Genomic DNA, 14,272 nt, shown 5'->3' with positions numbered 1-14,272 from the left:
CTGAGAGATTTTGGACTAAATTATAAACATCCTGAATAGTTTGAGGCTGTGATCCTCTGTCACCCTTGTGGGAAGTGCAGACCACGTTGATTTCTTCAGGATAAAGGTTGTGACCGTTCTCATATACTGGAAAGAATGATGGGGTCTGATTTAATGCTCTTTGCTTTGCTTGCCTCATACACAAATACCATTTTCATATGCTCCTGAAGTGCAGATTTCCTGAGTTCTTCAGTTCTGTAGTGTATGAAGGAAACAGATATTAAGAAGTGACATTTTAGAAGAAATGAAATGAAATGAAATTAAATGAAATTGATGAAACTCCCCCTGTACAGCTGCACATGCTGTAGTTAAACACTGCAGCATCAAGGAATGCCTGCACATCTCCACTCCAGTGCTGCACAAACCTTCTCCCTCCCCTTGTGGGAAGTGCAGACCACGTTGATTTCTTCAGGATAAAGGTTGTGACCGTTCTCATGTACTGGAGAGAATGATGGGGTCTGATTTAATGCTCTTTGCTTTGCTTGCCTCATACACAAATACCATTTTCATATGCTCCTGAAGTACAAATTTCCTGAGTTATTCAGTTCTGTATTGTGTGAAGGAAACAAATATTAAGAAGTGACATTTTAGAAGAAATGAAATGAAATGAAATGAAATGAAATGAAATGAAATTGATGAAACTCCCCCTGTACAGCTGCACATGCTGTAGTTAAACACTGCAGCATCAAGGAATGCCTGCACATCTCCACTCCCGTGCTGCACAACCTTCTCCCTCTTACTCTTTGTTTTTTTGGTTTTTTTTCCAAGTCTGTCTATGGAGCCAAATCTCAGCACTTTGCAAGTGGGGATGATACAGAGCAAATGCTGAGCAGCTGCTTCATTCCAACTCACTTAATAAAATTATTTGTTTACATAAGGAACTACCAACACCTCTTTTTTTTCCATGGCTTTCTACCCTTTGTCTGAACTTGTTTAAAATTCTGGGGAAGAAAGAGGGGCCAAACTGCTAAACTTTCTAGAAACCAGTAAAGGCACTTCTGTCCATTAGCAGATTTCCCCATAGTTTTCACAGCAGCTTTTAAAGCACACACAGACAGTATTTTCTCACAGTATTTTGGCGTTTGGTTTAGGTGGCAGACCAAATCTGTCCAGTCATGACGTGGTGTGAAGGTGGTGCCTGCAGGTATTCAGTAAAATGCAGAAATGAAAGTGATAAAGTGATATCTTTCTTTTCTCATATATACTTGTGTACATGCACATACTTGTGTACATATGGTTTCTGACATGGCAGCCAAGGAGAAGAAGTTGATTTCTCGTTGGAGGTGGGGCCATGGAATTTCCTCACTGCAGACTTAAAAAAGCTTTTCCCACTTTTTATTATTCCAGTGTGAGAGCAATGCTCTGTGCTTCCCTGTACTGGGCTGCTATTTCTGGGGATTTTGTCAGGTGTTCAGTGGTACTCACTTATATTTTAAATTTCATTTCTTGTGTGTAGCACAGTTATTTCTGTACAAGGTTTTACCTCACAGAAAATATCTGATAAAAATGTGCTAGAACTCGTATTTCCTAAATCAAGGTGGAAAAAATGCTCTTTAGGGAAGGAAATACTTTTTTATTGCTACCAGTTACTCTTCTTGAAACCTCAGTAATTTCTTTATTCAAAAGCTTCACTTGTCATCTCCTGGTGTGCTTTGGCAGTCATTTGGTTATTCTGGGTCATTCCTTACCTGACATTGAGCCAGATCCATGGAGCTGGAGCTATTCTCAGGCTTCTCCTGTGGTTTTAAACTTGTCATTGATACCTATAAGCCTTCAGAGGGTGGCTTTGATGTCAGCCTTGCTAAAAGCAGAAGTTAAAATAAAATCAGCACTGTCCTGGAGCCTCAGGCTGCCTCAGGGAACTTCTGGATGGCAGCGACGCCGCGGGTCAGTAAATTCCCATTTCTTTATTTTTGATTTCCACAAGGCCCCATCTGCTCTGGGCCCTGGTGCAGTGGGATGATCTGAGTTTGAGGTTCTTTTCTCATGCTGCCCTGAGTATTTTATTAAGGTTTTTCTGTTCTGAGCCTGCCTGGCCTCCTCTAGCAGTGCTGGTTCTGCCTGGGGTTTCCCAGTTCACCTGCACTGGTGAAATGGGGACAAGGCAAAAATGAGCAGAGGGTGAAGTTGTCCTTTGCAGAATCTTTTCCTACAGCTGGGGCTGAGTAATGATTCATTTTTCATTGTATGGTTCTCTTTGATGCATAAAGAGAAGACTTGGGCTTGTTTGATGTGAAAAGCTCTTCTTGCTTTATTCAGAAGTACCTAAAAGTGCATCAGACTTTAGCACAGGAAGTTTTATGTAAGGGTGTTCTAGCCCTTAAGGTTGCTTATTTCTTGCAAAATTCCCATGGTGTTTATTTAATTTTCTTCTCTCTGTAATACCACAAAAGGAGCAGTGTAAAGGTGAGGGGACATAGATTTGAGAGAAATAAAGGGTGAACAATCTGCTGCTGACCCAGTAAAGAGGGAAACAGATGAAGTCAAGGAAAAATAAACATGTGAAGAGAGCTGGCAGGAGGAGGTAGAATAAATAGCAATGGAAAGAAATTATTTTGTTTCCTATTTACATTTGCATAATTGTTAGATCCCAACATTTTGAAAAGAAGTAAAATTTAGGCTTTTCAAAATATACAGGAGTTATAATTTGAAAAAAAAGCTGTGATTTACAGTGGATCTTGAGAATTTGATTCTACCAAGCCCTTTGAGAACTTTATATTTAAACAGCTGCTCCTTCAAATCCTCTTGTATTGGCTTCTTGGAGTGGTGTGCGTCAGAAATGCCACTGCACCCAGCAAAGCACAACAGCCTGAGAATCATCAGTGCAATGATAAATAAATAAAGGGAGTGATAGCTTTAACCACAAGTCAATTTTTCATTTCTTTTTTCTTTTCTTGCTCCTCTAAGTTGAATCCAAATTCTGAGTAATTGCTTGTTGTTGTTAATATTTTCAGGGTAATTGCCTAAGTGTAGCTGTTTTCCTGCAGTTAATTCCATTTTTCCTTGAAAATGAAGTATTTGTGTGTGGAGAGAATTCTTGTCAGAATGGAAAAGCCATTACTATTTAAAGCCGGAAATAATTAAAAGGAGTATGAGCAGGCATTGTCTTCAATTCCAAGTGTTGCAATAAAAGAGCATTGTTAAGAGTTTATATTCATGTTCATTGTGTTCATCATTATCTTTTATTAAAATGTTGAGGGTTGTCTCGTTACAGCCATTGCAATATGATGCAAAAAGCCACGTCTGTGATTTAAAAACAGTGGTAATGTGATGTGGCTGAGGAGTTGGGATCTAGTTTTACTCTTTAAAACTCTGTGTGGTTTTTTTTTGGTAGGCTGGGTTTTGGTTTGGGTTTGTTTTTTTTCTTCTTTTTCTCCTTGAAGAATCAGTGGAAAACCAAGCAGCTGTTCTCCACTTGGTGCTGTGCTTGAGCATCTGAAACCTTTTAGAGCAAACCCAGTCAAAGTTTCCAGCATATTGTAAACATTCCCTAACCCTCACTCTAGGGGCCACAACGTGGAGCTCCAGAATATGGTAGCTTTGTTTAATAGTCTCACTTAAAAGCAAAAATAAAGTGTTCTATTAACTATTTACAGCCTTTCATTTTCTTTCCCCCCGTTTCTCTGGAGACCTACTGGCAATAATGAAATATGTATTGAAAGGAAGGCTCCAGTTGTACCAAAAAAATGCAACAGTTGATTTTTAATCCTTGGCTCTGGGACTGTTATGTCCCTCAGGATGGTTATAGAGATATCACATGACATCTTTTTAGAGATAACAACTGTGAAACTGGTTTGATATGGCACACAGCTTATGAAATTAAAAGTATTGCCTTGTGATGTGAAGAGCATTGCCATGTCATGCTGTAGCACTTCATTAATTGCTGCAAATTGCTATTCTAATAATTAATGTAGTTAAGGACTATCATGATCACATTGACTAAATGAAAATACAAATAATTAACACTAATGGCAGAATTGTTCCCTTGTTACTCCAAAGGCTTCCCTCTCACATCAGTGTATTTTTCAGATTTCTAATTTCTCATTTCAAGACTATACAATGCCCAAAACACTGATGAAATGAGAAAAGCTTTCAGTTGGCTAAAGAAAGTTGTACAGATGATTGAATTCAATTAACTGATTGTTAAAAAGCATGTGAAGTTTCAGGCTGTCACCTCCTTTGAGTCACTTGGAAACCATCTACAAAACAGTACAAGAAAAACTTTGTTCCTTGTTGTTGCTCGATGATTGTGATCTCTCTACTTCAATTATATTTGATAATCTTAATTTTGCTTTTACTTTTTATGTGTTTTGTACGACTTTCCTTCAGCTTCAGCAACAATACAACCAACCTTCATGGAGGAGCTCAATCTGATAATTCAAACAGTACTTTAAAGGAAAAGAAAATGGTGACAATCCATGTCCTCTTGGAAAGAAGAAACCAATGAGCCAAGTAGACACTCATGGTTCCTCAGAATTAAATATCTTTATTATCTACTACATGAATATTATTGCTCTGAATCCTGAACTAAGCAATTATTTTAACCATAAAATGAGTTACCTTAAGTCAGTAGAATGACAGGATGAATTCTGAGCCCTTGTACCTCCTTAACAGTCTTAATCCTGGCAGTTCATCCTCAGCATCTTTGGTTTGCCAACCACTGTTGGCTCTGTCACTCTTCACACAGCCTGGGCTGTGCTTTGTTAGTGTTAAGTGATTCTCCTTGCCTGGCTCTGTCCTGTGCCTGCTGATTTCTCACATAGTTTGTCCTTGGATGGTTTATTTTATCCTCCCCCAGCTCTCAGTGCCACAGCGCCGTTCTGTGATCTCCATCCTTGCCTTCCCTGCTCCTCTTCTTTGGGTACCTCATGAATCTCCTTGCTGTCTGGGCTGACTTTCTGGGCCACCTTTTAATTACAGACTTGTCTCCCCTTTTCTAAGCCATTATCTACACCTGTCTCTCTAATTCTCCCCTCCGTGTTGTCCTTGCTGAGGTTTAGCTGTGCTCTCAGCATGGGAAAGCTGTGACTATTTAATCTCTGTTCTAATCCTCCTCCCTTGATAACTGAGCCTCTGTGCTCTCTCATATGTGTGGTGGATCTAAATCTTGGAGACAGTTTCTGCAGTCTGGAGCAAAATTACCAAGTTTTCCTTTCCAGCCACATTTACAACACTTGCCCAGCCTTTTAACCCACATCATATTCATCATTTGGCAGTTGCTGTTTTATTCTGTTTGCACAGCACCTAGCACAACAGTGCCCTGTCATTACTGTAATGAGAAATAGTTATAATAATTATTAGTGTGTTTAACCAATGTCTGCCTAATTTGTGAGCCATTAATTTTGAGTGTAATGCATTATTCTTATTTCAGTGTGATTCTGCACACATGGAGTATTATTTGCTCTGAATTCATTAATGGCTTTAAGGAGTGATTTCGTTTGTTAATGTTATCTCATGATTTATTTAAAACATAAGTATATAGTTTAAAACAATAATTGTATTGTAAATATATTCCATTGTTGGAGCTTACTTGAAGGAATGCAGACCAGCTTTTTGATGTTAACATCTCAAATTATGCAAACTGTAAACAATTTATAAGTGGATTTGTGCTTTTTCTCATAAAGACAAGCTCATCTTTTTCTTAAAATTGGGGAAATATAAAGACAATTTCTTGTCTTTATATTTTTGGCTTTATTTCTTTGAAATGATGAAACAAGTTAGAATGCTTTCTAACAACACCCAAATATTAAAGTGCCCAGGGACAGGATAGGGATGATGTTTTGAAGGCAATAAATATTTCAGCTTCACATTTCAGTCTTTCTTCTTCGCTCCTTTGATCTGGCTTTGGTTTAGTTATCATTCCGCTTGAATGACTTCACACTGTCTCTCTTCCTCTCCACACCAGAAGGAAGAAGTGTTCTGCACATATTCCATATGTTTGGGGCTGGCATGGTAGGGGAGCCCTGGTTGCTGCTCGTTGTTTGTGGGAATCCCAGCCCGTGCACAGGGATGCTCCAGCCACAGCTGGGGTGGAGTTAGGGCAAAGCTGTTACTGAGCTGTCACTGTGAGTTCAAAACAGAGCAGGAAAAGCAAAATGGATTTTTGTGTATTCCACAGATTTGGCATTAGTACTGAAGCATTTTTCTGTAACAATTAACCCATTAACCCCTTCTTGTACAGGTATGTGGTATTTTAGGCCTGAATACGTTATTTATGTAGTGGAATAGCTGCATGCTAGAAGTTAGGTCAGAGGGGCTGTGGCAGGGAGTGGTTTTTACTCGTTGTGGCACTAAAAAGTGGTAGCATGGGTCTTCCATTTGGCTATAAATTTAATTAATTAATTAAACTGCTGCAATTTTGTGGAGTCCTGGCAGTACTGGAGCATCTCCATGTGAGGGACTCTCTGGTGACAGAAGCAGATCGTGGGTCTGCTTAAATGTCCCTATGTAAAGTCAAATGTATGTGTCTGTACACTGGATGGGTCCTCATATCTGTAGACACGGAAGATACTAAGGTGAAATTCCTGCATTTTTATTTGCATGGGAAATTTGGGTATGTTTTGATGCAGTTTGTTTTCAGCTACACAATTTGCTGTGTATTATATAAGAAATTGTGTTCTCCTTTGGAAATATGTTTATATAGGGTTTTTTTTTAGTTTTTTTTGAATCTAAATGAATTATATGAATCGTGATAACTGATTTTTTTTCAGCACATATTAATGAGAGTCAATTTTTTGTTTCTTGTGACATTAAATAAAAACAAAGCCTGTGTAGAAACAACAATATCCTTCTTCAGCTGCCTTCCAGCAAGTGAACAGTTTGCACTTTAGTGGGAAGCAAAGCAATTTTCCCTCAAAAGTAGAAATATTTAGGAAAGAGAGGAAGGAATGGGCAAAGACCTGTGTGAGTACAGCAAATCTGAGTACATGGGATTAGAGTATGTGTAATGTGGGAATGGCAGGACAGCCCGGCCTTTCCCAGCCTTTCCCAGCAGATCTCAGCAGCAGCAGTGGGGCTGCAGGCTCAGCCATGACTCTGCTTTTCCCATACCTCAGCCTTGTCTCAGTCATTTGATTTAGTTTTAAGCAGCCCTGTGATGATTTGAGTTTTGGTGATTTAGTTTTAAGTAGCCCTATGAGAAGCAGGGAGTTGGACTCAGTGTGGGTCCCTTCCAACTCGAGATACTCTGGGATTCCTGTTTATCTCCAGGCATAAACCCAGAGTCATAACAACCTGAGACAGACTTAGACAAGGGATGGAGCCTCTCCCTCTTGTGGAGTCCATCAGAATTTAAGGTTCAGAAGCTTATTCAGTGCCAAAATATATCCTTATAGAAATTCCTTGCTCTCCTTCTGTTCTCCAGTACAGTTGGGATTCATGAGCTGTGCTGCCAGCAGGTCTTGAAAATCTGGGGAAGAGTTTGCTTATTTGTGGATTAAAGCCTGGTATAATTTTATAAGAAATCATGAAGAGTTTCACAGCCTATTAGGATTTTCCACTGAAAATCTCTCTAAATGGCACACAGGGAGCTTGGGTGTGGGTTTGCTGCTGGGATGTGAAGCTGTCCCTGTGCAGCCTTTGGGGGTATGTGTGCTCAGTGTGTGCTGGCACTTCATGTCTGGAAGGTTTTAATTTCTTGGTGAGGCTGAAACCCAGCCAGGTGCATCTCCTGCTCCCTGTGCTGTTGGTGAGCCCTTGCTGTTCAGGGAATGGTGGGAGCCCTCCAGGAAGGTGTTGGTTCATCTAACATTTTGCTGGGGACATCCCAAACTTAATCAACCTTTCCTGTTAACCCCTGAAATGCCCCGTGTTTCGTTAGTGCAGTGCTGTAAAGTCTCACTGCATTTAGTTGTTACCTCTTGGAAGACATTTTTCAGAGCAAGACAAATATTTATGATTAAGCATGAAGAGGAAGCACGTAAGATATTTGTATTTCTCATCAGTGCACTTCAGGGTGCTGATTTCTGAAATTGAAATTCTGGACTTCACAGTCAGCCTTCCCTGAGATGGTTTGTGCTGTGTAAGACTCCTCATTCCGTTGCCATGTCCTTTATACACTGAAACAAAAGGAATTTGCTGCTTTTTAAATTGGGGGCAAAGAGTAAATTCACCCTGTTTTTATATTCAGGCCGGCTCAGCTTTAGGGGATTTAAGTGATGTAATTGTATTGTACCAGGCCCCACAACTAGTCAAACTGAAAAAAATAATCTTCAAAGTGAATATTTCAGTGCTTCATGCAAGGCACATTGCTCAGTGTCTTGGGAAAAAAAGTGAAGCTTTTCTTATATTTGTGAACCGAGGGCCATTGTTGTACAGGTTTTCTAAGCTTCTGTACAAATCTGAACTGCACAAAAAATACAGAGTGCTGGCTCCCACATCCTTAAAAATGAAGTTTTTTTCCTGCTTATAATGAGATGTTGCATTTATTCATGGGATTAAGTACTTAAAAGAAAGGAAGGTGCATAAAACCACATTCCTGGAAGTTTGCATCATAATATTTCAAAATAAAAATGTCTTCCTGAGGAAGAAGATGCATAAATGTGGAGCCTCACTATGAGCATGTGGCCTGATATCTTGTCCTTTTAAGTTCACATTTGTTGTGTTTCCATCTGACTGGACCAAAGCTGTTGTCCCAGTGTCTCGTGACACTTGGCAGTGTGGATGTGTTTGAATAAGCTTCGATTTTTGGTTTTTCTTTGAGTGTGGATAGGAATTATTAGATGTGTTTTGCAGGGAGAGAGATTTATTATCCAGGGCTCATTGCTGAATTATGGATCTTTGGGAGGAGAAGTGGACATTTTCCCCTCTCCATGGTCTCTCCAAGGTAACAAATGTGGGCAGAGCTCTTTATATTCTTCTTTCTGAGGCAGATTTTGTTCTGGGAGAGGGGAGTGATGTGCTTAATGTAATTCAGTGTCAAACAGCTGTAAAATAAAAATATCTGTATTCAGCAGCTCCCTGGAATGTGGGATTTGGGGGATAACTGAGCCAAACAGCAGGAGCAGATGGAAAACTGATCCATCAGACAGCTCCTATCACTTTGAGCTTTGGAGGTGTCACTGGTGTGCCCATTCTGAGGAATGGTGGAAGAGTTTTGTACTTGGGATTTGGATCTTCTGGATCTTCTGCAGGAGGAATTTAAGTCCTAAATGGTATTTTGCCATTTGAGTTACTTGGGGAAAGAAATGTTGATTTTGGTAGTGATGGTTTTTTTGCTGAGTAATTTTATTGTCTCATAAATGAGTGGAGAATGTGATGGCTTAGATTAACACAGATGTGCTTCCCCTCAAAGGAGTGTGGGAAATGGAATCGATGAGACTGTGGAAATAAAGCATATCTGGAGGGGTGATGGATGCTCTCTAGCAAATTTGAAGATAATTTGCGCAGGTATTCTAAGAACACAAAACCAAAATCCCAAAACAATCATCACCAAAACTGTGGTACAGGACTTTGTTCCATTTCCTCCAGTTTCTGCTTGGGAAGAAAGGTATTTTCCTTTTTCTGTAAGGAGAGGAGCAGTCTCCCTATTCTCAATTATTCCATCAGCTGTGAGTGAGGTGCCAAAATAAAATCTTTTTTTTTTTAAATATACATAATGAAAAAAAACCTCTAGAAGTAAACAGCAACGTACTGACTCAGGGCTTGTGGCATTTCTTTGATCTCTTTGCTAATGGAATTACCCTGCTCTCCTGCACTGCAAACAGCCGCTTTGTGAAGATGTAGGATTATGTTCTTTGTCCTATTGTCAAAGTCTGGTCTGCAAACCACAGAAGAGGATGTGAATACTGTAACTTTGGGCTTGGCAGCTTCCTGACCTTTCTGAAAGGCTCTCTCAGTGCTGCAGCAGCTCCTCCAGGGCTGGCAAGGTGACAGACGAGATGAATTAACTGGGCTTTTCCGTCTCTTACGTGTCAGATTCTTTGTTTTATATGGAAATAATTTCTGTCAAAATGGGAAATTTATCATGAGGTACTTCCTCTGCCTGCAAAATGAAAATGTCAGCCTGTTTGAATGTGTCTTCTGTTACAAGCCATGGGTGGAGCCAGCTTTGTCCTCAATGCCACCATCGTGCTCTCCAGTGTCTGAACACAAAGTCAGGCAGCTCTGCTGACCTGTGGGAGTACGAACATGTCACAAAAAGTTAATAACAAAACCAGTAACAAGTTAATAAAAGTTAGTAATATTTGAGGGCTCACATCAAATTTTCTGAAATATTTATAAGCTACCCGAATTTTTGTCTGTGTTGCATCAGTATAGTGAATGTGTCTACCTTTTCATGTGTATTTTTCATATATGTGAATGTACACAAAATATTACAGAAACATTACTATTGATGTACCATCCAGTCTGAAGACACCCAGCCTGATTTCTATAGATGTATCAGGTTTAATATGTGAAATAGTGTGGGCTGTTGACATGAAATATCTTTGCACAGAGATTTAACATCTGTCATTACTGTAAAGGCTGAATAGACATCACAGCATTATGGCTCTCTACTAGATTAAGAAGGAACCACGTGTCACGCATTGCCCTGCTTTGCATTTTGATTTATGGCAAGCAGGGAATAATCCTGTACCTTGTGTGAGCAAAGATGGCACTGGGATAATTTTCTTGTTCTTTTGTTTTGTTTTGTTGGTTTTTTTTTAATCTGGAAAGGCAGTCATGCTAAAAAGAGTTTGCTTAAGTACCGGGGGTGTTAAATCTAATTTAATGAAATCTAATTTGTTAGTATTTCTACATTGTTACTATTATTAAATTTTATTAATTAGATGAGATTAATAACAGGGGTTCTACAGTGGGTAGAGAGCCATTGAAGGGAAGAGAGCCTTTGAAGGAGGAGGTTTTGTTGTGAGCCGTGGACGCCGTGTTTGGGCGTGTGAAATTCAATCGGAGAAAGCGAAAATAACTCCGGCCTTCCATCGCCTTCTTCAAAGCCCTGCAAAGGGAAGTTGGGCAGAAGCTGGGACAGGAAATTGAAATCTGAATACTATTTTAAACTGATCGGGTTAAAGGCCTCTCTTTTACACCAGCACACTTGTTCTTTTATTTGATACTTGAACTCTGAAAATTTTCTGTGACTTTCTAGGGAGAAGGAGGAGCAGCTGAGGCGGGTGACGGAGGTACAGAGGCTGCAGGCCCAGCAGGCAGGCGCTGCCCTGGAGGAGTTTAAGCGGCAGGTGGAGCTGAACTCAGAGAAAGACTCTGCTGAAATGAAACAGCGGGTGAGGAGGTCACAATGCCAGCCTTTCTGAAACTCTGGCGCAGTGGGATAGCGGATTCTGATCTTATAATGCCAGAAACATGCTCCACTTGAGAGTGCTACATCAAAATCTTTCACAATGTAGTGTCTTTGCAGCGAGTCAGAAAGGGATGGTGGCGGCTGTTTCATCTTTCTGACAAAGCCAGAATTGTCATTGTTATAAAGATATCTGCAGTTGTGATACTGATTAGGGATTTTTCAGGAGTGAGAGTATAAAGGGTTAGTTTATACACCCTATGGAACAACGCTTGTCATTTCCCACTTAAATGTGTCTCTTCCTACTCTTTTCCCAGAAACTCTGTCTTCCATTAATGAGCTCCTGTAATCAGTTTGAGCCCAAACAGGGGCAGAGCCATGGTGGCTGCTGGCAGTCATGTGCAGAGCATGGAAAAATCCACTTTTCTGTCCCTGAAAATCAGGGAGCTTAGTGGCTTAAATTTCTTATGGAGCAAACAGTAGTTAAACCATTCTCCTGGGAGTTTATAAAAGGAGCCCAAGGAGTGAAAGGAGGAACAAGCAATAGGTGATCAAAAAGAAGGGGAGAGACAGGATATTTCCTAACTCATTGTGTGGTTGAGATCTCCTGGCAGAACTCCAGCTTGTAATTCTGGATTGCAGGTTCCAGCCTCACCTGCCGTGACCAGACCTCGCTGCTGACCGGAGGGTGCTGCAGGCTGGGACTGCAGTGGGTGGCTGAGAGTGCTGCCTTAGGACTGAGGAAATCCCCTTTTTGTTCTTCTCAAAGTTTTTAGAAAATCTTCATTGCTGATATTTTTAAGACCCATGCAGACAGTGAATAATAGAATTTGGGAATTAAAAAAAAAAAAAAAAGCAAGAGCAAACTTATAAAAGCAAGATGTATTCAGCAAACCAGACCCACGAGGGCAATACAACAAATCCCACAATTTTAATCTGACATTTTCTGTACTGTGTGACCCTCCTGCAATTTCTTCATGACCTAAAATAATATCCTAGTTCTGATCTAAAAGGGATGTTGTCTAATTCTAGAAAAGCTAATAATAGTTTCATTCACTTAAAAAAAACCTGAGCAGAGAAAACCAATCCAAAACATAAGAAAGTGCTAAAGAATTTGGAAAACATAGTCATCTGTAATTTTAAAATGACAGTAAATTTCTTTCAGAATATTCCTGAATTCTGGGAAATTTTGAAAATCAGTTTTGCTGTACTCCATGAATCAGACAGATGTTTACTCTTTCCCTGCTTGGGTGCTAAAATCTAGAAATACTAAATGATATTGTACAGTTGAGTGGCTCTATTCTACAGGAACCAAGGTCCAAGGAAATACATCAAAGGAGCACTACTGAAGCTCTCTCTTCATGGCTTTGGCCTTTCTCATTCCTCTGCATCCACATACTCTTAGATAAATCCCCCAGTACATTGGGACATACTGGAAAATTCTGTGTTTTGTGGTGAGGTGGGATGTGTTACTTACAAAACAACTGCAGTAGCCATAGCAACACTGTCCTTTTATCTGCACTAGGAATACTGGGCTTTAAACCCATTTTTGGTGTGAGAAAAAAGGTAATTATGGAGATGAGTAGGATGGGGTCATTTTCAGTTGTTGCAATCAATATTTGATTCTTTAGTTTGGCTCTGTGATAATACCATTTATTTTGCCATCTGCTTCCTATTTTGTCAAGCTTGTGATTATTAAGAGTCACCTGATGTCCACTGGTGGGTGGCTGGCATGTGTTTAACTGCAAGATCTGCATATTTTCCAGTAGTAATTAAAAAAAAGAGAAATAACATATAGACTGTGTCATGGTACTGTAGATCTGGGGCTTCCTGGGTTTGGCAAACAATGATCAAGAGCCTTTGTTGGAAATAGATGAACGTGACCTAATGCATAAACTGCAGAAGCCAGTAGATTTAAAGCATCTTTGCATATGTTTTTACTACTTCACTTTTTCGAACATTTTCGTTCTCTCTCAAAAATAAAAAAAAAAAACCTCCTTTAGTGCAGTAACAAGATCTGTTATTTTTCTGGATTTTATTAACCTGAGTAAAATATGGCCATGAATGTGCAATTTGAGTAAGTTTGGAGCCGGAAGAAAATGATTCATAAAACGTTGATTGCAGTCCCTTTTCTTAATGGCAGATGATAGCAGTGAGGTTCAGGAGCTGCTTCCTCACTGCTCTATTTTTCTACTTTCTACGTGGCCAACTGCTCCTACTCCAGTCCCTTCTTTTCCTGCTGGAGTACTCTGCAGTAAAATGCTTTTCCCACTCGGAGTGCTGCCTTTTCTCCTCCTTCCTGGCTGGGGAATGATGTCCAGGCCAATTGGCACAGACATCTGTTGAACACTGAGCACTCCCTCAGGCCAAGCAGGATTTTGGCTTGTGGTTCAGAAATTCATGGGTTTCTTCTTTTTGTGGAGCAGATGGGCTTGTGGTCCTTCAAACCCCTCCACATCTTTTGCCTTTTTAGGGACACAGTTTATTCACTGCTTATGTTGGGATCTAGATCTAAAAGTCATTGATGAGTGTGCACTGCAGCAGGGTTACATATATATATTTATATATATTCCCTTGGAAACATGCCTGATGTACAGCTAACAGTTGTGCTTTTGATACAAAAGCCTTTGTTAATTGAGTTGTGAAATTGCTTCCTTGATGCTGCGTGCTGGAATCTGTGGGACTCATTATTCATAGGCGATGACTATCTTCAGAGGACTTCACTTGCAGCCAAATAATTCTCTTTTAAGTTATTTAAAGTTATTTTCTGATTTAATGTAAACTTGCTTTAATTGTGTCGTTTATGCTCTGACTCGCACATGATTTCCCTTGAATTTCCACAGGCAGTGTATTTTTAAGTGAAATATATTTGAGTCTTAAATACGTCTAGAGAAAATATTCACTTAATTTCGATGGGATATTCAGCACTGTTGAGTGAAAAACTGAGCCAATCCTTTGTAATTAGGGAGTGGCATAACAGTGATCACTATGTCCTTG

General features: G+C 39.8%; 1 protein-coding gene across 4 annotated transcripts in view; it reads left to right on the top strand.

Moving 5' to 3' along the window:
• Positions 1-14,272, top strand: part of CEP112 (centrosomal protein 112) — a 160,662-nt gene that overhangs the window by 46,619 nt on the left and 99,771 nt on the right. For all 4 annotated transcript variants that reach the window (XM_041485834.1, XM_041485835.1, XM_041485836.1 and 1 more), the window contains exon 18: positions 11,126-11,261. In XM_041485834.1, the coding sequence (XP_041341768.1) occupies positions 11,126-11,261 (136 nt within the window). The remainder of the gene's footprint in view (positions 1-11,125; positions 11,262-14,272) is intronic.

The sequence above is a fragment of the Pyrgilauda ruficollis genome, unplaced genomic scaffold (genome assembly GCF_017590135.1).
Source record: "Pyrgilauda ruficollis isolate IOZ18807 unplaced genomic scaffold, ASM1759013v1 scaffold72, whole genome shotgun sequence".
Taxonomy (NCBI): domain Eukaryota; kingdom Metazoa; phylum Chordata; class Aves; order Passeriformes; family Passeridae; genus Pyrgilauda; species Pyrgilauda ruficollis.
The sequence above is the reverse complement of the archived record's forward strand: the minus strand, read 5'-3'. Positions and strand labels throughout refer to the sequence as shown.